The 24419-nt window shown below is 39.7% G+C and overlaps 1 protein-coding gene across 3 annotated transcripts in view; it reads left to right on the plus strand.

Annotated features, from left to right (window-relative positions):
* Positions 1–614: 614 nt before the first annotated feature.
* prdm6 (PR domain containing 6) overlaps positions 615–24419 on the plus strand; it is a 246812-nt gene continuing 223007 nt past the window's right edge. For all 3 annotated transcript variants that reach the window (XR_011889524.1, XM_072281471.1, XM_072281472.1), the window contains exons 1-3: positions 615–759; positions 1385–1881; positions 8200–8504. Coding sequence is in view for 2 of the 3 variants with exons in the window: in XM_072281471.1 (XP_072137572.1) it covers positions 1401–1881; positions 8200–8504 (786 nt within the window). In the remaining variant the exon portion in view is untranslated. The remainder of the gene's footprint in view (positions 760–1384; positions 1882–8199; positions 8505–24419) is intronic.

Consider the following 24419-nt stretch of genomic DNA (forward strand, 5'->3'; position numbering starts at 1 on the left):
CACATGCTCGTGATGGGAAAGGGTAGAGGCCTGACGTTAGAAGCAGGAACAGCGATGACATTAAAGCGTTAATGCCCAGAAAGAATTGAAATATTCAAACTTCAGGATAAAACTCTACCAGTTAAAATCTGGTCATGAGTATTTAAACCCTATTATAACATACACTTACCTGGCTCGCCCAAATTACTTAATCGCACTCTTCTGTTAATGTGATCACTGGAACAGATAGAACTTGTGTAAGTGTCACCAACACTTCAGAGATTAGATCACATATGCACATTGTTAAAATACATTACACGGACTGTGAAACGGAACATTACTCAAGTTGTACAATGAGAAATATAGTATAATGCGAATACAGAACCTCCCGTTTATGACTGCCGTGCTGCAAGTTTCGCCTTATCTTTGTGGAAATATGATATTGTATGGTGGTCAGTGGTGTAAATCGCACATAGTGAGCGGGGTGTGGTTGCTTTTTAGTTTTGATCAATGTTATATTACTGACTGCCACACACCGCCACCCCTCCCCTCCCCCCCACTACTCTAATCTGTGCTGTCGTAAAAACCACGTGTCCAGCTCCAAGTCCGCTTGTAAACGTTCTAGGAACCGCGTAGATGAGAGATTCTGTGGCTCGGATCTAACACGCGCCGACCTCTCAGACAAGAAACATGCTTTTCGGACAAATAAGCAGAGAAACATAAAGATAGCAAGAATTTTATTTTCTTTAAATCTGCATCCAGAGTGAAATAACATCGTGGGTAAGTACAGCCTAAACTACGTTATTTGGTACGGTAATTTCTCAGACGGACGGAAGCTCCCAGTTGGCAGCTGATCCAGAGAGTTCTGCAAGTTCTGTATATCACTTTATGAATTTACTTCTGTGAAGGATGTGGTGAGAACAGACAGTTGGTGCCATGTTATGTTTACGCGGTATCTCAAAGCTTGTTGGCAACATTGAAACGATTCAGATGTCCTTTCGGAGACATGGTGACTCGTCCATTTGGTGTGCGTAAAGATGCACATTTTTAAACTCTTTAATTTTCCGTGTGTGTTTGTGCGCGCCCATGCGTTCCGCAATTGAACACAAAAGCGCTGTAATTACTTAGCGTCTCACTTTAATAGTCGTCAATTACAGAACACGCTGTATTCACTCTAACCGCAGCTTATCCAGGTTGTGTACCTGCCAGTGGGACAATTCTTAATGATTTGGTAAAACATATTTTTGCATTGAAATACTGTGTCTGTGTTAAATATGTTATAATAAACGTTTTGTTTAGATATCATGCATAAAGTCCAAGAAATTACTTAACACGATTAAAAGTTTAACTTAGGGTAACTTGACGCATTACTTAGTTATTAGCCAATGTTTTGTTTTCTTTAAAGTTGGACATCTTTAGAGATGATGAAACCCAGCGAGCACAGCGGATCAGCTTTCCTGAAGGTCGATCCTGCCTATATCCAGCATTGGAAGCAGCTCTTCCCCCAGACCCAGCTGAAAGTCGGTTCATTGACAGTGATTCCCAACCAGCTGCAGCCGCTCGACAGAGCTGGCCCGGCCAGCGAGAGCCTCCGCCAGCACTCGGGACCTCTCACCTCCACGGCGTCTTCCACCGCCTCCTCGGCCTCTTCTTCGGCGTGTTCCCTGTCCCTGTCCGGCCTGACCCCAGTCACGGTGCCGCAGATCTCCGGGTTACGGCAGCTCGCGGGTTCCGATCCACCCCTGGCGCTCAACGGCAATCCGAGCAAGGAGCTTTGTTCACCCGAGACAGACAGGACGCCGAGATTCTCTTTCACAACTGAGGATCTGGACTATTATTTGTACGGACAGCAGAGAATGGAGATCATCCCTCTTAACAACCACGGCACCGACCCCAATAACCGTGAGTGATCATTACTTTCTTCTCCAACACTTTACATGTGCATTGTCGCTATTTGTACCTTTACTCCAAAATCACTTTAATGCAGGAAACATTTCACACCGCAGTGTAGACAAAGTGTGGCAAAATATAAAATGTGATGACCCCAAGCAGAATGCCCACCAACGTGCATCCACTTATTAAATAATAATTCTCCCAAGTGAGATCTGTGTCTTTTATATATTCGGCTCCTTTGACGACGTAAACAAGTTTGTCACATTGAAATTTCACCCCCACCTCGCATCAACGACATAAAATGGCAAAACGTGTTGCACGAGCCCATTACTGAGAGCACGAAGCACGGCAAGGTAGCGAGATTCGCTTTGCTTGTTAACCTTACAATCAATCCCCTTTCCTTGTTGGAATCTATAACAAAGAATTCTGAACCGACGAAAAGTTGTTTCAGGGAACTGCCTCAATTTGCAATTTTGCACCCGTTGCTTTGATATAACTGCATTAACTGCATGTACATTTCTCTTGAAATTTGGCCCAGCAAGCAATATTATTACCAGTCAACTTTGAAAGTATTTCCAGCCAATCTGGCCGCAATATGCTTTATCGGCAATGAAACATTGGAACATTCAATCAAACAGTTGAATGGCTAGAGATGTCTCCGGCAACCTATAAAAAGATAGGATGCATTTCGACGATTGATAACACCTTACAGAGTATTGCAAAACGTCGTGTAGAATATGACTCAATTTGGATCCATTGAAATGAGAGGCAAAAGGTCAGTGGGAGGATGAACACGCAATTTTTAGCCCTCCCTAATCAGTATCATAATTACAGTGATGGTTAAAATATGCGTTTTCAAAGACACTGCCTGCTACAGACCAGAGCGTGATTTCACTTATGTTCTGAGTGACGTGGACTTCAGTTTTAAAAGCCTCCCATTAATGATACTGTAACTTTTTAGTTTGAACAGGTAAATATTTGACAGGGATTTACTGGAGAAGTATAATTCTATCATCGACACACTCAGGACAGACATTTGTTTTCTCGAATCCATAGATACTTTTTTGTTTGATCGATATTTTTTTCAACAGCTAAGCCGAGATAACTCATTTCATTTATAGAGCGGCTTGGATGAATGGGCAAGGTCTTCACAGATGCTGAGATAAACAGAAATCAGTGAAAGATTCCACTGCAAGACTGAGATAGATTCCGGATAGAATTAACTGATAAACGCCACCCAACTTTCCGATCCCATATTCTTTCAAAATCTCAGAATAAAGTATCCAAAAAGATCAAATGTGTCAAATTAGCACATATTTACCATAACCTAAACCGTCAGCTATAGAGTGACCAACACTTCTAACTATCGCTTTATTATCCATATTTCCTTTGGTTGAAAGGTGGTGAATGTTTATTTAACGTGATAAAATGGTCCATCAGCACTAATCTCCATCGATAACTGCCAGACAAAGATGAGCGATGAGCGGACAAGACACAATTAATTGCCACTAGTTTTCTGGAGAAAGCTGGCCGAATCGACTATATCAGGGCACCGATCGATCGCCTCAGAGATGCTATTCATCATCTCGGTATTGTTTGGGTCTCTTAGGGACCAGCCGCAGTTTTATCTAAAAATCCTATCTGTCTTCCCCCAAACTCCGTCAGCCTGGCAAAATCCAATCAGCTGCCCAACGGCGCCATCCAGCTCCAGTCTTCATTTTTATATCCAGGAACACTCGGGTATCAGTGAAAAAATATGACAGCAAGGGAGCCGAGTGAGGGAGTTAAACTCACACCACAATCAGTTGTATAGCAAATCCTGGGAATATTTTCATAAATATGTTTATAAATGACGGTTGACCACAACATGAGATACTAGTGGATCTATTCCAAACTGATATATCTATAACATGATGAACACATGTCAACCAACGAATTTAGAATCTTTACCACAGGTTAGCACAGCGTGCGGGAGAAAGGCGTGGAGAGGTTGCAAACTCACACTTCTGTCATTTTAATGCTATTCTGTCTACAACAAAACAAAATTAGTGCACAATTGAATGTGCTCCAGTATTGATTAATTCAAAGATGTTTATGTTATAGAGACAGGATATTTTATAGTGTGCGCATTTTGTTCTGTTTTTTTTTGGCATTTCTCATACACTATAACCTATGTGCGATATATACTATGACAGTTTAAAATGGACAAGGGTATTCAGTTACTTGCATTTATTGTGCGCTGAAAGTTAGGTAGTGGACGCCGATAACAGTAACCAATGATTAAATGTAAAGTGCATTAAGAACTGGTCTTGATATTATTTAAGAACTTAAAATTGGTATTGAAAATGTTTCAGAAACCAAACTGATAGTGACGATAAACGATTTTGTTCAATGTAAGACACTCAGTCTATCGGTTAAAGACACTTTCTACCAGTAGCTTAGATAATTTCCAGATAACAGCTTGTCCAGCTGATTAGCGAAAAATAAAGATTTCTTAATAAACATTAAACAAGAAGTTTATACAACGACGTGTTATAGTGGAATTTAGTTACGTGGGAATGTATAATTGATTTAATGAAAAGCAGATAGCAGGACGACTGCTATCTCCAACACTCAATGTGTCATAACGTTGAAACCATTTTGAAAACGATTGCATACACCAAGTGGGTAGAATAATTTCTAGGAAAGTTTTCGGATAATTCCGTAGTGCAGAAGTGTTTGTCTTCTCGAACCGTCATGGTATCAAACGTTGTTTAAGGAATGCAACAAAAAGGACAGATTGTCTGAAGGCCTATTTAATTTTCGGCATCAAAGATGGGATTTGACGTTGTATTTGTGATTTTGGACGTAGTGTAAATATTGTGGAATGAAAGTGTGCACATATATTAAACCGAACGTAGCAAATTAAACCAGTTCATTAATAACTGTTTTGACATATTTCTTCTTTCCCCTTTTGTAAATAATAACGTCATAAAATATTATAAAATATCTTACTTGCTGAAATATACGCAAACGTAAGAACTCTTTGGTGATGAAACACTAAAATATCTAGAGCACTGTTACGGAAAGTCACCCATACATTTCAATAGGGACATTTGATTTGCTCGTGTAATAATCTCAGAAGCAAGTTAACTGACCGAGCTGCATTAAAATAAACTAAAAGTAACCCCGCTGCTGTAAACTTTGAATTAAGTTGAGAAGTGAAAATCCGGCACGCATTGTTTAACGTGAAAGGGCCGAGTAATTCGGGGAAGGGCCTCCCTTCATAATTAAAATGGAAAGCAAGAAACTCAGGACCGCTAAAGACTTCGGTTAGTTTCAATCTCCGAACTCCATCTCCCATTCATAAATTCAGACACGGTAGTTCAGCACAACCAATCCAATGAATCTCCTTCTATTCGACACGCTGCAACAAATTTGCAGAAGCGAAAAGAAACGGCAAGTGGTGTTGCCGCACGCGCTGGGATTGTTAGTACACCGAACCCACTAACTACAGGGACTGGCATCTTTTAAGACTAACATCCCGTGATATTTGAACCTCCTGGCATTTCTTAAATCCCAGCTTGTTATCTATACACAAGATTACTATTTATATAAGGGTTCGTCATGTGTCGGGTGTGAAGAATATGTTTTATGTGTTTGCCTGTTGCAAACATTTCTGCCGAGAACCATGTTACCGTATAATAGTTTTAACTGTGCGGAATGGATGCAGTTTCCAATGTAAAGTGCGCAGCTGCATATGGAAGAATGTGACGACTACTTGATTATTTACAATTTTTGGAAACCAATTACACTGGACGGCAAGCAATAACAATTATTTACAAAAGTAAGGCGGTTAATCGCGTTGCGGGGTCACAATGACAGGCAATATGATTTCCTGAATGATTTCTCATTCATTTTACATTCTCCTTCTTTAATGAATTGAGTTTGCTATTCATTAACTGGCACGTTTATTGCAATAACGCAGCCTTCTTGCTACTTAATAAATGTTTGGACTAAGCTGCCCACCTCCGAGGCGTCGCGGCAGATGGTGGCATCCATTCAGGTTACAGTATTGTTCTTATTTCCAAGTTTTAAAACCAAGCGAAAGATGCAGAGGTGACGCGAGTAACATCCATTAAACCCAGATAAGAGGCGGTGGCCTATCCGAGGCTGCCAGCTTCAATTGCGTTAAAATAAACCTCGAGGGGTACTTAAAGTGCACTGAAATACAGTATAACAAATGGAGAAGTGTTAAATAGCGGTAGAACACAAAATGCAAATAATTCGCTGAGGGAGTTGTAACACGACGTTGATGTATAGAGTTATTAGGGGAAATACCTAGGCGCGAACACTTGGGGTAAGTTAGTACACTGCCACTATGTATGAACAGACCAGTAATTCAGAATGTACTGTATGGCCATACATACTGCCAATGAAAGGGCGGGCGGGAAATAAAGAAAGCTCGCCTCGGTCTAAATATCTACTAATTAGACTGATAGCTCGCAATTTATAAACCAAAACTAAACTGTAAATTCCAATGTTAAACTTTGAATAGGTGTGTGAGTTAACTAAGGATTCACATTTTAACTATAGTTTTTGCAAGTTTTAAAGCTTTTTGTCAGCTCTGTGATATGTTGGACTTTCGCTTTCCATTACGTATATTTATCCGCTTTCACCTGCCATTGGTGTGCCACGTAGGAGAAGACGATTTTATGAAAAGTCATCACTTTATAAAAAGATAAAATATGCAGTCACGCCAATTTGCGGTTTTATAGATCCACCTTTCTTTTTTCTTGTGTTTGTGTTGGTAAAGATTTTGCAGGCCTAATAAGTTTTAATAAACTATACGAAGAAATATTTTGCCACCTGCTATTTCCAGCCGTGCCCTTCTAATGGATGGTCCCCCGCTCTTCCTTCACAGCCCGTTCTGACATATGGCATTCAGCGGATGCTAGAAATCTTGAGCATCGCACACAACTCAGTCGGTCAGGCAGAATTATGGAGAGAAACATACAGTCGATCTTTCGGTCCCAAACCTTTCATCAGGACCAGAAAGGAAGGAGACAAAAGTCAGAATAAAACGGGGGGGGGGGGGGGTGGAGGGGAGTACGAGCTGGCAGGTGATAGGTGAGTCCAAATGAGGGGGAAGGTAGGTAGGTGGCTGGGGGACAGGGGTGATAGGAGAATCTGGGGGGTGTGATAGATGGAAATGGTAAAGAACTGAATAAGAAGGAACCTGATAGGAGAGGATAGTAGACTATGGAATAAAGGGAATGAGGTTGGAAAACAGAAGGACATGATGGGCAGATCATGAGGGTAAGAGAAGGGGTGAGGAGAATCACCACAATGACAAGAAACAAAGGGAGACAGTAGGAACAGAGGGGGATGATTACTGGAAGTTAGAGAACTCGATGTACATTTGCACCTATAACTGGTAGCTTCTCGCATGATTCCCTTTCACTCAGCCATCTACCTCTCTCCCTGGATTTATCTATTACCTTACAGCTTATGCTCCTTCCCCCACCCTTTTATTTTGGTTCCTTCCCCTTCCTTTCCAGGCCTGATGAAGGTTCTAGGCCTGAAACATCGACTGTTCATTTTCCTCCATAGATACTACCTGACCAGCTGAATTCCTCTGGCATTTTGTGTGTGCTACCCTTTCTATTCCATTGCATTCCAATCTCCTTACTGGTGAATCAAAGAAAGCTTCTCTCATATGCCCTCTACACCATCTTGTATAACCTGTCCCTCCACATTGCCACGTACTCGGACTCTTTGCTCAAGATGTCCATTTTACCTTGTCAATTGACCTACTTTTCTAGTCTGAAATCTTTCCTATAGATAGTATTTCCTCCAGGACATTTTTTCCACTCTCATTGTCAATATGTGTAAGATGATAGAAAGGTACTGCATAAATGTAATCACAAGTGATTCTGTAGCATTTGGAAATCCTGATGAAGGGCCTCTGCCCAAAATATCAGCTGTACACTTCCCACCATATATGCCATTTAACCTGCTGAATACCTCCAGCATCTTGTGTGTGTTGCATAAATATAATGCTGTTATTAATACTGTAGTTGTCTTTCCCCAGCCAGTGCAATTTTCTTATGTGATTCAAACTGTCTCTGTCCCCTGCTCCTTCATAACACTGAAAAATATCCACATCCTTTAGACTCAGTCTAACTTGCATTTAATTCACAGCTTGGATTAACCTATCTGCTCCTCTTGCCTCTCACTCTTACTTTCCCTCAACTGTCAGATTAATCCATGGTCACCTGATCTGCTGTTGGATTGTCTGTGTTCCTTCTTATGTCATTCGTTACAAGTTTGTTCTCCTTTCCTCAGGCTGTGACATGTGTGCTGACAATCGGAATGGCGAGTGCCCGATGCACGGACCACTCCACTCTCTGCGTCGTCTCGTGGGCACGAGCAGCAGTGCAGGCACAGCTCCACCCGATGTGCCCTGTGGACTGCGTGAGCTGCCACGGGAGGTGTGCCTGTGTACCAGTACGGTGCCAGGCCTGGGCTATGGCATCTGCGCAGCACAACGCATCCCACAGGGAACTTGGCTGGGACCTTACCAGGGAGTTTCCATCTCCAGGGAAAAGGTGCAACTGGGAGGTCTCAGGAGCAGCCGTCATCTCTGGGAGGTAAGAAGAAGCCCATAAACCATGTGAACATCAAGGTGCACGGGACAACTCATGAATTTATTTGTGGCATAAATATTTTTATAATAAAATACAATAAGAAAAATTAATTTCTGTATCTAATGATTATACAAGCTGAACCAAATAAATCAGATCACTGAATTCTAGTTGGTTTAAGAACATAAAACTATAGTCTAATTATTATTTTCTTCGAATGCTGTAACTTTTTTAAATTATGAAAGCAATATTGTGCATTTTTGATGCTGTTTTCCATCGTTCTCCCCTTCCATTTACTTGTTTGTTTACAGCAATGACTGTAGCATTGAGTTTTTTAATACATTGATTCTATGCAGTTTCCTCAATTCTTGTACATAAATTACATTTAAAAAATAGTGAACTATTTTTTTATTTTTTCCTCATAGCCTAATCCTTCTGCTAATTTCTTTCTTTCTCCTTTGTTGGATCTGATCTTAAATTTATGCATTATAATTCACCTACGTTTTTAGTCCAACCTTTATTTATTTCTCAGTCTTTTCATTTCTTTAAGGTGATCATTTATGTTGTTGAAAGTTTTCAGAAAAGTGTTAGTTATCTTTACCACGTTATTATTAGTTTGCACTTCCATCAATTACACAGGCCAAATAAAGCATAATAAGCGATTGTAACTAATCTTAGAGAAAACAAAATGTTTAATTTCACCTAAGTTTGTCCAATTATATTTCCTAGACATTTATTACTGTCTATCAATATAAGCCTCAACATTTTTTTGTAATAAGCTATTACTTAACCAGTGCACCAACATGAAAGCATATCTGAAATAATACCCAATTCATATGCAAAAAAATGTTAGTTATTTTGTAATTCGTCATCGCAAAAAATGAAGATTACAAATTGTAATTACAGATTAAGTCAAAGTGTAATAACAATAAGTGTTTTCCAGATGTAGTTTTGCTTTTAAATTCAGAAGTTCTTGATTATGTATCAAAAATATTATATAATCTATCAATTTAAATTATTTATCTGGTATAGATATCAACATTATAACCCCTTTGAACTACAGGATAGAATACACACAGTTTCAAGAGTTTGAATAGGTTTTATTTCTTGCAAAGTAGACAAATTGCTTGAAACTTTGCCCATGATTATTTCTACAATCTCAAACACTCCAATATCATCATGAAATCTCCTCTGTGCAATCTTTTAATTTTCCACGTTTTTGATATTAGTTTGTTTAGTTTCCACTTGCTTTTTCATTGCACAGTAATGTGGAATTAGTGAACTGTTCATAGATACCGATGTAGGTTCTATATATAATGTATGACAAACAGTATATCATCTGTGAAAGAAGTGAATGTAATAGGTTGAATATTCTTTTCATGCTGTAAATGCATTTTCTATATGGTAAATTGAAACTGTGCTCTCATTGCTGTTCAGAGCAAAACTTTTATATTCTGCTTTTAATTTTGTTCCATTGTACTAATTAAAGTGCTTACAGTGTTTGTATACAGACTACTCTTCCTGTTTGAAATTACCAATTGCCAGTTTAAGTTATTTTGTGATGAATTGTGGTCAAGTGAAAAGATTCATTATTTTGCATCAACAGTGAAATACATAGGCTGATGATTCTATTTGTGGCAAAATGGTAAAAATAGTTCAGAAGAATAATTCTACAGCTATAGTCACAAAATGGCCTGAGAAATTGTCCTCCAAAGTGTACGATTTTCTCTTCAAGGAATATGGACATTGCCAGCAAGGTTGACGTATATTGTTTATAGGTCTACTTGCCAATCGTCTGAAGAGATGGTTAAGAATCAACCCTTCTGATTTGGTTGGAGATAGGCTGGGCAGGTTTCTTTCCCTTTAGGGCACCAAATTTGTGTTCTACAAGAATCCAGTGATGTTCTGGTCATCTGTACTAATTTTAATCCAGATTTACTTAATCTTGAACTGCAGATCCCTATCCCCAGCCTGCAATTTGAATTCATGTCTCCAGATTACAAGTCCAGATCACTGGATGCTAGTCTAGTACCTTAATAACTGTCAACACAGAAGTGTTCTGGTCCATTTTGTTCCTTTTTTTCACCATTTCCATCTTTAAATGAGTCCTTCCAAGTGAGAATAACAAGTGTTGGTAAATACTAACCCCAAAATGTTGGGATTGAATTCATCGTGCTCAACTGTTGATGATTTCAGGGTGATCAGTCTGTTTGCAGGTAGCTGCTTGTTTATTTAGACATTTTGACTGTCAGAATTGACCAGGTGTCCCAAAGCCTTGTGCAAGTCACTAACTGAAAAGAACTTTTGAGATATGGGAGTTATCCAAAGACCAGAACCGATCAGAGTTCAGGATCGGTATGTTTCAGTAAGGTGCAAGGACAAGGATGGTAAGGTAAGGGAAACTTAGATGACCCAAGAGGCCTAAAATTAGTCAAGATGGAAAAGAAAACATATGTAAGGTTTAGGAAGGGAAAGCCAAAATGGGTCCCTATATAATAAAAAGCAGGAAAGTGCTTGGGCAGGTGATTAGGAAGGCCAAAAGGGGTCATGAAATGCCCTTGGTGAACAGAATCAAGGAGAATCCTGAAGTATTTTATTCTTTTGTTAAGAAAAAGTGATAACTAGGCAGACAGTAAGTCCCCTCAAAGATAAAGGAAGGAATTTGTGTTTGCAGTCAGAGTAGGTGGTTGAGGTACTAAATGAATTGGTGTTTACTGAGGAGAAGTAAATGCGGCATGTTAATAAACTGATTCATCATGAGATTGAGGAGAAGGTAGTGCTGGGGCTTCTGAAAAGCTTTAAGGTGGATAAATCTCAAGGGTCTGATGCCATATGCCCCAGAATTTTGAAAGAAGCAGGTGAGGAGATTGCTGAGGCTTTGGGGCTCTGACAAGATTCACTGTGTTCTCAATAGTACAGGCAAGGTCCTGGAGGACTAGAGTAGCAAATATTGTGCTTTTGTTCAAGAAATGAAATAGGAATAATCGGTAATTATAGGCCAGTGAGTCTCATATCAACGATAGGGGGGCTATTGGAGATACCAAAGAAGAGGATTTATATGTATTTGGAAAAGCATGGCTTTCATAGGGACAGTCAGCATGGCTTTGTGAGGGGTAGGTTATGTCTTACAAACTTGATTTAGTTTTTTGAGAAAGTGACAAAGGGGCTTGATGGTGGTAAGGTAGTTGATCTACATGGACTTGGGTAAAGCTTTTGACAAGATCCCTCATGGTAGATTAGTTCAAAAGATAAAGAAGCATGAGATGCAGGGTGAATTGCAAGTGTGGATTCAGAACTGGCTCGCCCATGAAACACAGAGAGCAGAGGAGGAAGACTGTTAGTTTGACTGCAGATCTGTGACTAGTAGTGTCTTTCAAGCGTCGGTGCTGGAGTTTCTGTTGCTTGTGATATATGTCAATGAATTGGATGAAAATATAACCGGGTGAATTAGAAAGTCTCTGAATGGCACCAAGGTTGGTGGAGTTGTGGGCAGTGTAAACAACTATCAAAGAATACAATGAGATATTGATCAGTTACAGATATGGACAGCAAAGTGGCAGATGGAGCTTAATCCAGGCAAGTGTGAGGTTTTACACTTTACAGTGTCAAATAATAGGAGAAAATGTGGAGTTAATGGTAGATCCCTTAAAAGCATCGAGGTACAAAGAAATTTTGTGGTCCCCATGACCATCGTTCACTGAAAGTGAGTTCATAAATGGTTAAGGTGGTAAAGGAGGCATATGGTAACCTTGTCTTCTTGGCAGGTGTGTTGAGTGTAATAGTAAGGAAATCATGCTGCAGCTATATAAAACTTTAGTCAGATGGTACTTGGAGTTTTGTGTGCTGTTCTAGTTACCTCATTATAGAATTGATATTGAGAGGGTACATAAGAGGTGTACCAGGTTGCTGCCTGGATTCGAGAGTATGAGCTATAAGGAAAGGTTAGCTAGAAGGTGAGTTAGTATGTTACTTGTTGGCCTGGAGGCGTCTATATGTTTCTTCAGATTTTAACTTCCACTTCCTTTCCAATGACAGTCTGTCTTCCCAACTGCTATCTGTTTCCTCCCTCGCAAACCTATCACCATCTGAACCTACGCCACCCCCAACTTCTTGATCACATCTTCATCATGATCTCTTTTTCTCCTTACGCCTGCTCATTTAATCTTCCTATTAGTAAGGTCTTGAACCTACCAATCTGATAATCCACAACGGAAACCCCTTTATATCTGTAATAAAGTTTTATGCCCTGCACACCCCTAATAAACCCTCCATGTAGAGCTCACCTCTTTGTGCCAATTTGAGCCAAATTAACGGCAAGTTCCCACTCTTCATTTGCCATTAATAATTTAGATTTATTCCACTTTCACAAGTTCATGTACCTATCTGTCTGTCTAAGCAGAATTCAAGCCCAATTCAGAGTATGGCCTTACACTTTCTTCTTTGTTTCCAAAGACACTGTGGAAAAAATTCCTTCTCAAAGAGCTAGTTGAATAGGCACTTTAGGAGTCTGTATAATTCTTGGTAGATGGTATCTTATCTTATTTAGGTACCAAATATGTTGGTATATACCATCTGCTTGACGTTTTTGTTCATATATTTTAAAGGAAAAGAAAAATGGCTTCTAGTTATACAGTCCTTTCAGGAGACAACTGAATTTCTTCATAAAACAGTGATCATTGCCCTCTGGGCAAATATTTCAACCAACTTACACTCAGTAAAATTTCACAGACAAGAAAGAGATTTTTTTGTGCTTTTGGTCATTCTGCTTGAGGAAGTAATTCTTTCTAAGAAAAAGAGGGAACTCGTTCTTCCTCGTCTAGTTGTGGGAATCATTCACAACCTCACATACCCAAGAAAGAATTAGGTTAATGGCTAACACTTCTGAGGGTATTTGAAAGTGAGAATAGTTCAGTTATCTTATGTTCTGAAGTGTTCATGGAAGTAAAATGTAAAATGATGCAAACTATGGAAAACTAGGAAACCACAGACAGCAACATTTTTACATTGAATTATGTATATCCATGTCCCAAGGATTTCTCTCATAATAATTTCATATATAACAGTAGCAAACATAGCCAGTATAGCATCTATTACAGTTGCAGCATCTGGACCGCTGTTCTACTTAATGTACAAAATGTATGACAATATCACTCTTTCGTACAACCATACTCAATTATCAGTATAATGTGAGGTTTTCTCTCATTAGTAGTTTTAAAGGCAATTGGTAACAACCTAGGCAAGACTATGAAAGATAATAGCAGATACTTTTCTTGTAATTGTTCAGTCCTTCTAAAAGCACATGTTGGCCTTTATTGCGAGGGGTGTGGAGTATAAAAGTAGGGAACCTGTAATACATCTTTACAGGGAGCTGGTGAGACCACAGCTGGAGCACAGAATACCGTATTCTTCTCCAACCTTAAGGAATGATGTGGTTGTATTTGAGGTGATGATGAGAAGATTCCTGAGGTTGATCCCTAGGAAGAAATGAATGATGTAAGAAGAAAGGTACAGCAGGTTGGGGGATATGCTCTTTGGAGTTTAGAAGAATGATCTGATTGAAGTATACAAGATTTCAGGGTAGCACAGTGACATAACTAGCAGTACTACTGCCTTACAGCACCAGAGATTGGGTTCATTCCTGACCTCATGTGCAGTCTGTGTGAAATTTCCATGTTTTTTCCTGTAATCCTGTGCCTTGCATCTGGGTGCTCGGGTTTCCTTTCACATTCCAAAAAGAAATGCTTGCTGGTTGGTTCGTTCCCTAGAAAGCCTTGGGATCTTGGCATCTGGAGTTTAGCCAGATATTAACTACAATGCTTTATTTAAATGTTGTTGTCCTACCTGCTTTGACCAGGATTGGGCAGGTAAGAAGATAAAAGTTGGATGGATTGGAAAGAGGTTCTAGAAGCAAGGTCTCATGGTTTTGGTAAGGAGAGTACCTGGTGAGTATTTGATGGACTGAAAGGTCTGTTATGAATCCATAACTATCAAACCTGGAAAACAATGGCTTTTTCTCCCTTGCCTCAGTCAGGGGAGCTTTCCAATTGAAGTGCCTTTGATTGTGTTCTAGCAACTTCATCTAGTTTTGGGAGTCAATTAAAATGCCATTGGGATTCCAAGTACAATAAAGGAAGCAAACATTATATTTTGCTCATATTATAAAAGTAGTTGGATCAATGATCAATTATTGAATCTATGCCCACATGTGATGGAGTATTAACTTGTATCTAATGGTATATAAATATGTAGATAAATAGCAGCATAAATAACAAAGCAACAACATAGATCAATAAACTGGCAATGGGTTTATTTCCATTCAGAGGGAGACAAAAGACACATTTTGGACAGATAAAGCAAGGAAGAGTACAAAATGAATGGAAAGAAGTTCCAAGGTGAACACAAAAATAGGCATAGATAAGCAAATACTGTTTGCTTATCTGTGCCAACAGATTTCAGCTTTTTGGTGCAGTAAGCCACTTACCTCATTATTTTCCTTCATAACAACAATGAAATCAGATGAATTCATGCTGAAAACTATGCTAGGGTTTCTGGTATCTTGTAAGAGTGAGATTTGCATGTTTCCCAGCCAAAGTAGCAGATAACAATGCTTAATGCTTTGTTTTTGTTGAAGTTTCACCAATCTTAGACCACAATTTAGTCCTTTTGACCCATTGAGTCTGCTCCGCCATTCAATCATGGCTGATCCTTTTTTTCCTCCTCCCCAACCCCATTTCCCGGCCTTCTCCCCGTAACCTTTGATGCCATTTCCAATCAAGAACCTATCAATCTCTGCCTTGAATGCACTCAGTGACCTGGTCTCCACAAATAAACGTGGCAACAAATTCCACAAATTCACCACCCTTTGGCTAAAGAAGTTTCCCTGCATCTCTGTTTTGAATGGGTACTCCTCTATCCTGAATCTGTGCCCTCTTGTCCTAGACTCTCCCATCATGGGAAACATTCTTTCCATATCTACTCTGTCTAGCCCTTTCAACATTTGAAAGTTTTCAATGAGATCCCCCCCACCATCATTCCAAATTCCAGCGAGTACAGACCCAGAGCTGTCAAATGTTCCTTGTATGATAACCCTTTCATCCTTGTGAACCTCTTCTGGATCCTCTCCAATGCCAGCACATCACTTCTAAGATGAGGAGCCCAAAACTGTACACAATACTCAAGGTGAGGCCTCATCAGTGCCTTATAAAGCCTCAGCATCACATCCTTGCTCTTGTATTCTAGACTTCTTGAAACGAATGCTAACATTTCAGTTGCCTCCCTCACCACAGACTCAACCTGCAAGTTAATCTTTAGAATGTTCTGCACAAGGACTCACAAGTCTCCTTGCATCTCAGATTTTTGGATTTTCTCCCCATTTAGATAATAGTTCTGCACATTTATTTCAACTACCAAAGTGCATTGGCATGCATTTTCCAATGTTATATTTCATTTGCCACTTTCTTGCCCATTCTCCTTATCTGTCTAAATCCTTCTGCATCCTACCTGTTTCCTCATCACTACCTGCCCCTCCACCAATCTTGGTATCATCTGCAAACTTAGCAACAAAGCCATCTATTTCATCATCTAAATCATTCATATACTATACAGCATAAAAAGAAGCGGTCCCAACACCGATCCCTGTGGAACACCACTAGTCACTGACAGCCAACCAGACAAGGATCCTTTTATTTCCCCCTCACTGCCTTCTTCCAATCAACCAATGCCTGAGCCGTGTTAGTAACTTTACTGTAATACCACAGGCTCTTAACTTGGTAAGCAGCCTGATGTGTTCCACTTTGTGTGCCTTCTGAAAATCCAAATCTACAACATCCACTGCATCCCTTTTATCTATCCTACTTGTAATCCCTCAAAGAATTCCAAAAGGTTCGTCAGGCAAGATTTTCCCTTAAGGAAGCCATGCTGACTTTGTCCTATCTTGTCCTCTGTTACCAAGTACTCCATCACTTCGTCCCTAACAGTCTTCAAGGAGTCATTCCAATGCAGAAAAAGACACACTACATAAAAATCTATCATGAAGCCAAAGGACAAAGAAGGGGAAGGGGAACGTAGTGGTCATTAGTGTCTGTGGATCACTCCCTTGTGATCCAGTGCCCGAATGTAGTCCTATGTCTTGAGTAACCCCAGACTGCCGTGAGGGTGAGATTGCACTGAAGTGCAAGAAGGCTGCTAGCAAAGAGGGAGCAAGGGAAAAAAAAGGATGAGAAAATATTCTGACAAGTATGGTATATGGTCAATACATCAATGTCAGAATGGAGGCCACTTAATTTACATCTCATTGGGTATGCCAGCATAATCTTTCTTTTGTGACTATTGAATGAAGGTTATTTTTGAGCTCAACTTCATGTTAGTAAGGGCAGAAATAAGTGTTGTGTGAGTAGTGATATCAGTTAGGTGCATGCCCAATCCAATTTCCTAATGGTTGTTATTTGAGCTGGAGATGAAACGTGACCTGTACTGGGTTAAATTACTTTTTGTGAATCACTTCTGAAAAACAGACACTTTACAAGCTATTTTCTAGGCCGTGATTCTTCAATGGGTGAATGTAGAGCATGATTTAAATATAGGTGAAAAGAATGCAAGTGAACCAGGCATCTTGTGAGTCCACAAAGCAATTTAGGTTTTTATTCATAAACAGGACATTAAAATAAAAGACAGTGTTGAGTCACTATAATACAAAATTGTAATGATGATTATGAGCTAGCAATACTGGAAAAATTAGATTATACCTCCTGTACCAAATAAAATGGCCACTGAGTGTATGTTCATGGTCATTTGCTGCTGTAGCCCATCCACTTCAAGTTTCGACATGTTGTGCATTCAGATATCCTCTTCTGCATACCACTGCTATAATCTGTGACCCTGTGTGAACTCTAGTTACTGTTGTGTGTGAACATCCCAGGAGATCAGCAGTTTCTGAGATATCCAAACCACCTCATCCAGCACCAGCAATCATTCCACAGTCAAAGTCAGTTAGGTCACATTTCTTCTCATTTTGATATTTAGCCTGTACAACAAATGAATGTCTTGACCATATCTGCATTGAGTTGCTGTCACATGATTGGCTGATTAGATATTTGCTTCAACAAACAGTTGTACAGGTGTACCTAATAAAGTGGCCACCGAGTGTAATGCACAGAATTTGAAAATCAACAAATGGTGACATGTTATTCATCAAATGGTAACTGGTTCACAGTTCAAAGTACATTTATGATCAGAGTATGTATACATTATAAAGCCTTGAGATTTGTCTCCTAACAGACAGGCACGTAACAAAGAAACTCAAAAGAGCTCATATAAAAAAAGACCATAAAACAACCAATGTTCAGAGAATAAAAACACACCATGCCCATAAAAAAAAGACAGTCGAACACCCAATGTGGAGAGAAGGAAAAACACATCATGCAAACAATAACCACCAGCAAATAGCATTCTGAACTGAAGTCCGCAAAGAGAGTCCCATAATTCAGTGTAGTTCAGCACAGAGCTGGGTTGCAGAGCACCAATCTGAACTGGCCCATGCCTTGCCTCTGGTCCAGACACCCCGAGCTTTCAATCTGGCCCAGTGCCTAAACTGACGTCCTAACATTGGGTTCAATCGCCTCAAAACGCTCTGGGGCCAGGATCCGGCCACGTTGATTCAGCCTTTATCTGATTTGGGCCTGCACTTAAGTTGGGTTCATTCGGGTAAATGTATATGTACAATATATTCCATTAATACAAAGACTGTCTTCTAAACTGAAGAGCTAAGCAGTTGTCACGTGTTGTTAATGTTTGAATATGTCATTTAAAATTTTACTGTTGACCTTCTCTCTCAATCTTAGGCAATGTATTTAAGTACTGATATTATCTTTTTCTGCATTCCAATCATTTGTTAATCTGTCCATTGTCCTAGATAATTTTGCTCTTTCTTAAACATTTACTGGGTTGAAATAGAAATATATTTCACATGTTCCCAATGCAACATTCATTCTTCAGACATCTATCACTTTACTAAACTTAGTACATCTTTGTTATTTGCAACCTTCCATTTTAAAGACTCATTAATGATTACGTCATGAATTCTGCCGTATTTTTCCAGGTCACAGGATTAAGCTTGGTAGGACCTGTTTGGCTTGAATTGGCTGGGCAGTACATGAGTGCATTGTAATGTGACTTTCTACTACTATATTCAGGTGGGTAATAGTGCAAAGCTGACTCATACACACTGATAGTCAACCATGTAAGCATCTCATGATATCAATCAACATTTACCTGACATTTGACAGCAGCTGTTGACTATTGCTTGACATCACAAGATGTTTATGTGCATACATGTGACATGCACAAAGGACACAAGCACTGTGATCCACCTGCATGTTGTGCTTAGCACAAGTCACTTGAGAATACCTTCATGCACTGCATGGGAAATTCAGTCTGAAATTACATCCACAACACTGAACTAGTCAGGGCAACAGATCTTCTTTCTGTTGCCAAGAAAAGATGGTAGAAAAAAAAACATGAAGTAATGATTAGATAACACCAGATTTGGAGAAATAACTGGAGGCTACAATCAGCAAGAAGGATTCAGTGTGTTAAAGTGTTTGCAGTCTGATAATATTAGGGTAGGAAAATGTGCAATGCATTCTTAGGTGTATTCAGACAAGGAAAATTTTTCGGTAGGAAGAATCTCCACTAGCTGGATCCAAAGATCAGAAAAAGAAGGAGAATTAGTGTTAGGCATGCTCCCAATAGAAGTCTGGATCCATAAAGTCTTTCCTGGAACTTACTCCCTGCATTCACCTGACAACGGAGCAATACCTGATGAGAACCTGGTTCTTGAAGGAGGTAGGCGAAGAGCCAAGTCACATGCTGCAATCAATTCTACAGCCAATGAACAAGGAGAATACTGCCACACCACGTGCAGGGAAGGTGAGAGCTGCTTTGAACTTCTCCATCTTCCAGTAGTTTGCAGGCTGGTGCTGGAGACATTCACAACATGTCTCATTTAACAACACACCCTTGCTATGGGGAACTAATGGAATTCTTTGCTTATGATGAATCTCATTCATCTCCTTTTTTTCTGAATGCAAAACCACTGGCAGATGGAGTGCAAGGATTCTTGAAGTTCACAGACTTCCCAATGGTGAAGTTGAGGGCACCACATCAAAATCCCAAGGAGTACCACAAATGCAAATGATCTTACTTCCTCCGTGTCCTGCTGGTCTGCCCAAAAACGCTGAGAGCTCAGTATCGGGGATTAGATATTTATCACATTGATTGCAAGAATGACATTTGAGTCACAACATTAGATAAGAGGCTGGTTCTAAGTTTTTTCATGAAATACTTGTTTGCTTACCTCCTTGTGAAAGGTTGTCCACAAAGAAGTGAAGGTTCATATAATGAATCCATTGGGATTCCTAAGCAACACATCCAGTGCTTGCATTGACTTACAGGAATCGTGCTCTACAGTGTAGAGCATTGTCAAATATATTGGTGGTGACTATCTCTAGCAGTTGAGAAGCAAGAATTGGTAGACAAAGAGATGTGGAAGCAGCAGGAGGAGATACAGAAGGAGGAGGAAGAAGAGAAGCTGAAGAAGAAGTGTAAGAGGGCCAAAAAGGAAAGACGTTATTTAGAGCAACACACATAAAAGTTGCTGGTGAACGCAGCAGGCCAGGCAGCATCTCTAGGAAGAGGTACAGTCGACATTTCGGGCCGAGACCCTTCGTCAGGACTATTTATTATTTATTTTATTTTTATTTATTATTATTATTATTATTTATTTTAGGTTATTTAGAGACCACTTTTCTAACTAAGAGAGAGACAGATAACAATTTGCTTTCAAATAAGATATCCAATGGGCACTCCTCACACTTCTCAAGTCCATACGGACGTCAATCAACACTGGGGCAAAATTCTGGCAATCACATGAGTTACCTTTCAAGTCAACCACCAACATAATGTGGGAATAAACCTCATTCCCCTATTGTCACTGGGTAAGACCTTCCGATATCTCTACCTAACAGATTTGGGAGTAGTATTATAGCTTCCCAACGCCTTCTCATAGGACAATAAAGATGATCAGTGACATCTTTATTCCACAAGTAAATGAAGATGAAGAGAATAAATAGTTTTCAATCCACCTAGCTCCCAGTATCATACTCGGTACTTTTCATTCAGGCTGCACCTTAGTAACTGGCAGGACTTGCAATGGAGGAAGCCAAAGGTGGCAGTGAGAATAACCCGTGAGGCTCTGGTCAGAAGACCATGTTGTGGACAATATCAGTTTGCCACAGGTGGCAGGGTTCATTTATAGTTGCTATCATCACCGGTCACACGACAAGGGGACGGGTGAAGTTGCAGGTATGAGATCACTAATGCTGTCAGCCTGAGGGACGACCAATGGAGACACTGCCACTCCCTTGGGCAAGCCCTCAAACACTGCAGCAATGCAATGGCCGTCTTCATGCAACATTTAATCACTTGGTGCTTCGGTGCTTTGTTGTGCTGCAATGGAGGGCGAGGCAAATGCTCCATGCTGAATGGGGCAGCCGAGTTGAAACAGAACTGGCCACGTCTTCCTTCCATGCTGGATAGGACAGGATCTAGGCTTCATGTCCAGATTGTGCAAGACCGGAGCTGGACTCCCCAATGATCCTTAACATTACATACGTTAATTTCAGTCAGGCCAGCTGCTTCCTTGTGCATCTCACTGTTCCAGCTCATCAGCCTTCTTGTTCAGCTTGTCATGACAAGACCTCACTTGAGTCTGCTGGTAAGTCTGACTGCAACCTCCAGAAACCTGGCAGCAAGGCTAGACTTTCCCTTTGCCTGGTCTGTGTTCACTGTGCCTAGTGCCGACCTCTGTTAACTTCTGAAGCAGGTTCTGACAATGCGCTTTTTTCTTTCTCTTGTACTTGGATCAATTAAATTACTGTCTCAGAATTTAAATGCCAGGGATTATAGTGAAAACTCCAGTTTAGTTGAAAAAGATATTTTTGAACTATACACAACAATATTAGTTTCCATCCACTGACCTTGAATGTATTGAAAATCTATAGAAGTGTTCTTCTCTGATGATATCTCAGGTATCTTCATGCTGCTTTATTGATTAAATTAAGGTGACAATCTGATTAGTGAAAGGGTAATTGAGATAGGCAATTTAGACTAAAATAACAGTCAGTTGTCACCTGATAAACATTTTATATCTATTTTTAACTCAAAAATAACAATGTGAAAGTAATATATTGTATTTAGTTCCATGCTATGTCAGATTCATTGACTCATTTTATTCTTGCAACAGTAAAGCAGTTAAAAAACACAAATAACTTAAGTTCAAAAGTGAGTTAGATATTGTTAGAAAAGACTTGTGTCGAGATCACTAAGCTAATCTTGGCCAAATAAATCTTATTTGTATCAACCTCTTGATCTTTAGATATACTCGATCTTCTTAAGAGCTTAGAGGAAAGAAATTACAGTTTTTTAAAAATTCATTTTTATTCTGCTCTTATAACCTTTGTTGGAATCTTATTATGATTATGATTTTTCAGATTTCATTACAACCTCAATTTTAACACTATAAGATTCTAAGCCCACACTGGAAGATTTGCTGATTTATATCTAACATTCAAGTGTGTAATTATTAACTGCTGTAAAAGAGCATACTTGTTTGCACATCCTTGTTAAATAGCCATCTGAAATCTTGCTTTGCAGCAACCCACATAAAAGTTGCTGGTGAATGCAGCCTGCCAGGCAGCATCGCTAGGAAAAGGTACAGTTGACGTTTCGGGCCAAGACCCTTCGTCCTGACAAAGGGTCTCGGCCCGAAACATCGACTGTACCTCTTCCTAGAGATGCTGTCTGGCCTGCTGCATCCACCAGCAACTTTTATGTGGGTTGCTTGAAATTCCAGCATCTGCAGATTTCCTCGTGTCTTGCTTTGCAGTTAGTTTTACATCCCTACTGCTTCAACTTCTGTTTTTGAAGCTATTCTCCACTGTGCCTATTGCTTTTTAATGTCTACAGTAGTCAGAGACATTCAAAGACTATTTACTTCAATGTAATTATTAAAAGAATTTGAAAATATTAATTAAATAAATTTAATTGAAATCCCTTTAAATATTAATAATTAATTACAGTCTGTAACATAATACAAAAATTTAATTTTACCTACAATATTCCACGTGGTCAGCAACCTCTTTTGGATGAATATTATTGCCATTCATATGCCAGCCATTCCTGTTTAAAGCTGAATGGCTTGGTTTAAGTTGCCTGTGGCTTTTCTCTTCAGCATTACACTGTTCCATTGCGAGGTTCAATGGTGAGTGCAGCAGCTGGGCAGATAGTCAGATATGTCATTGTCAGATTTCAGCTCAGCTTGGATACCTCTGCATTTGGGTGAGCATATGTGGAAGTCTACGTTGTGCTCAGGCAGGTAGATGGTAATTGCTCCCTTCTGAGTCTGTTCAATTGAGCTTACTGATGTGCTTGTACCAATTTATGCAAAGTCTCCCGACTTAATTAATGCTGTCCTTTTTTTTCCAATCTGGTAGTTAAATTACTGGACTAATATCCAAAGGCTGATACTATTAGTCAAAGGCATGACTTTAAGAGCCCCCACATCAGCCAGGGAATTTGAATCTAAGTAATTCAATTTGTAATAAAACCTGGCATCGTTAAGAATGACCGTGACATTAGAGGATTGTTATAATGCTCCAAGTCCTTCAGGGAAGGAAATTTGTTATCCTTACCTGGCCTGGAGTACACTTAGCTCTAGACCCACCAATAAGATTACCTGTTATTACCCTCTGAAATGGTGCGCTTAGTCGGTCATCTGGGGGTATCTGCATCTTTTGATAAACTAGTTAAAATATAGTTAAGGTTATCTGACTGACAACTCTTCATGGCAAGGGAACAAAAATGTTACAATGTATTACTTTACGCAACCAGAGCTAAATCGTTATGGTACTCTTCATCCTGCCAGTTGTCTCTCCCAATCCTTCCATCTCCTTTCTAACCCCATTGAAAAGAGATTATTGAACATTTTGTTTCAAAGATCAAGGCAATGCAGAGTGACTATCTGAGCCATTACATCCTCCTTTGCTCCTCATATACTTCCAGCTCAGTAACTCTCATACTTCTCAGCCTTATTTCATACACGGACATTCACTTCTCCAATTTCAACTTACCCCCAGAACTCTGACCGGCATTTGCAGGTGTTGTAATCTACACCAGTATTGTTAACTCCTCATTCAAAAATCTTTTCATCGCTCATATCTGAATCAAAATACAATGGTAGCCTTCAATCCTTGCCCAATTTTTAACTTCCTTTGTATTCACAAATAAATGAACTTTACAACTCTACTACTCTGCATTTAGACAGTCAAAATTCGTTGCTTGAATGCTTTGATTTCTGTCCCAAGGACAGTGCTAAAGCTGTGCTGGTCAATGTCATCTGTGGAATTATATTCTTACTTAAATCATGCTGCAATTTTACTTTAAATATTCCTTGCTCTATCCAATACACTACACACCACCAATCAGTCACTGACACTGCATTATGATTTATATCCAATGGGCCCCCTCAAGTTACATCCCTGTGCAGTTTGCACATCTTTTTAGAAAGTGTCACCTGGTTCTGCTGCATGCCCTGAGAATTCCACCCTTCCCTAACTTCTGCTCTTCATTTTCACATTTGTCCTCACCAGAACTCTGCACAGCCACAGGGTGTACTGTAATAGCACTAAATCGTACTTTCCCACATGTCCTGGCAAGTGTAGAACAAAGCAGGACAAACATTACTCCTTTTGCACCTGGATATATTAATGCCAAAGCAATAGTGGAAAATAGCTAAGGCAACTTGGTCAGTTTCTTTTCTATTTCAATTGCAGGCAAAAATTTTCTGTGACTCTTCCTTACATCATT

This window comes from Mobula birostris, chromosome 17, assembly GCF_030028105.1.
Source record: "Mobula birostris isolate sMobBir1 chromosome 17, sMobBir1.hap1, whole genome shotgun sequence".
Lineage (NCBI taxonomy): Eukaryota > Metazoa > Chordata > Chondrichthyes > Myliobatiformes > Myliobatidae > Mobula > Mobula birostris.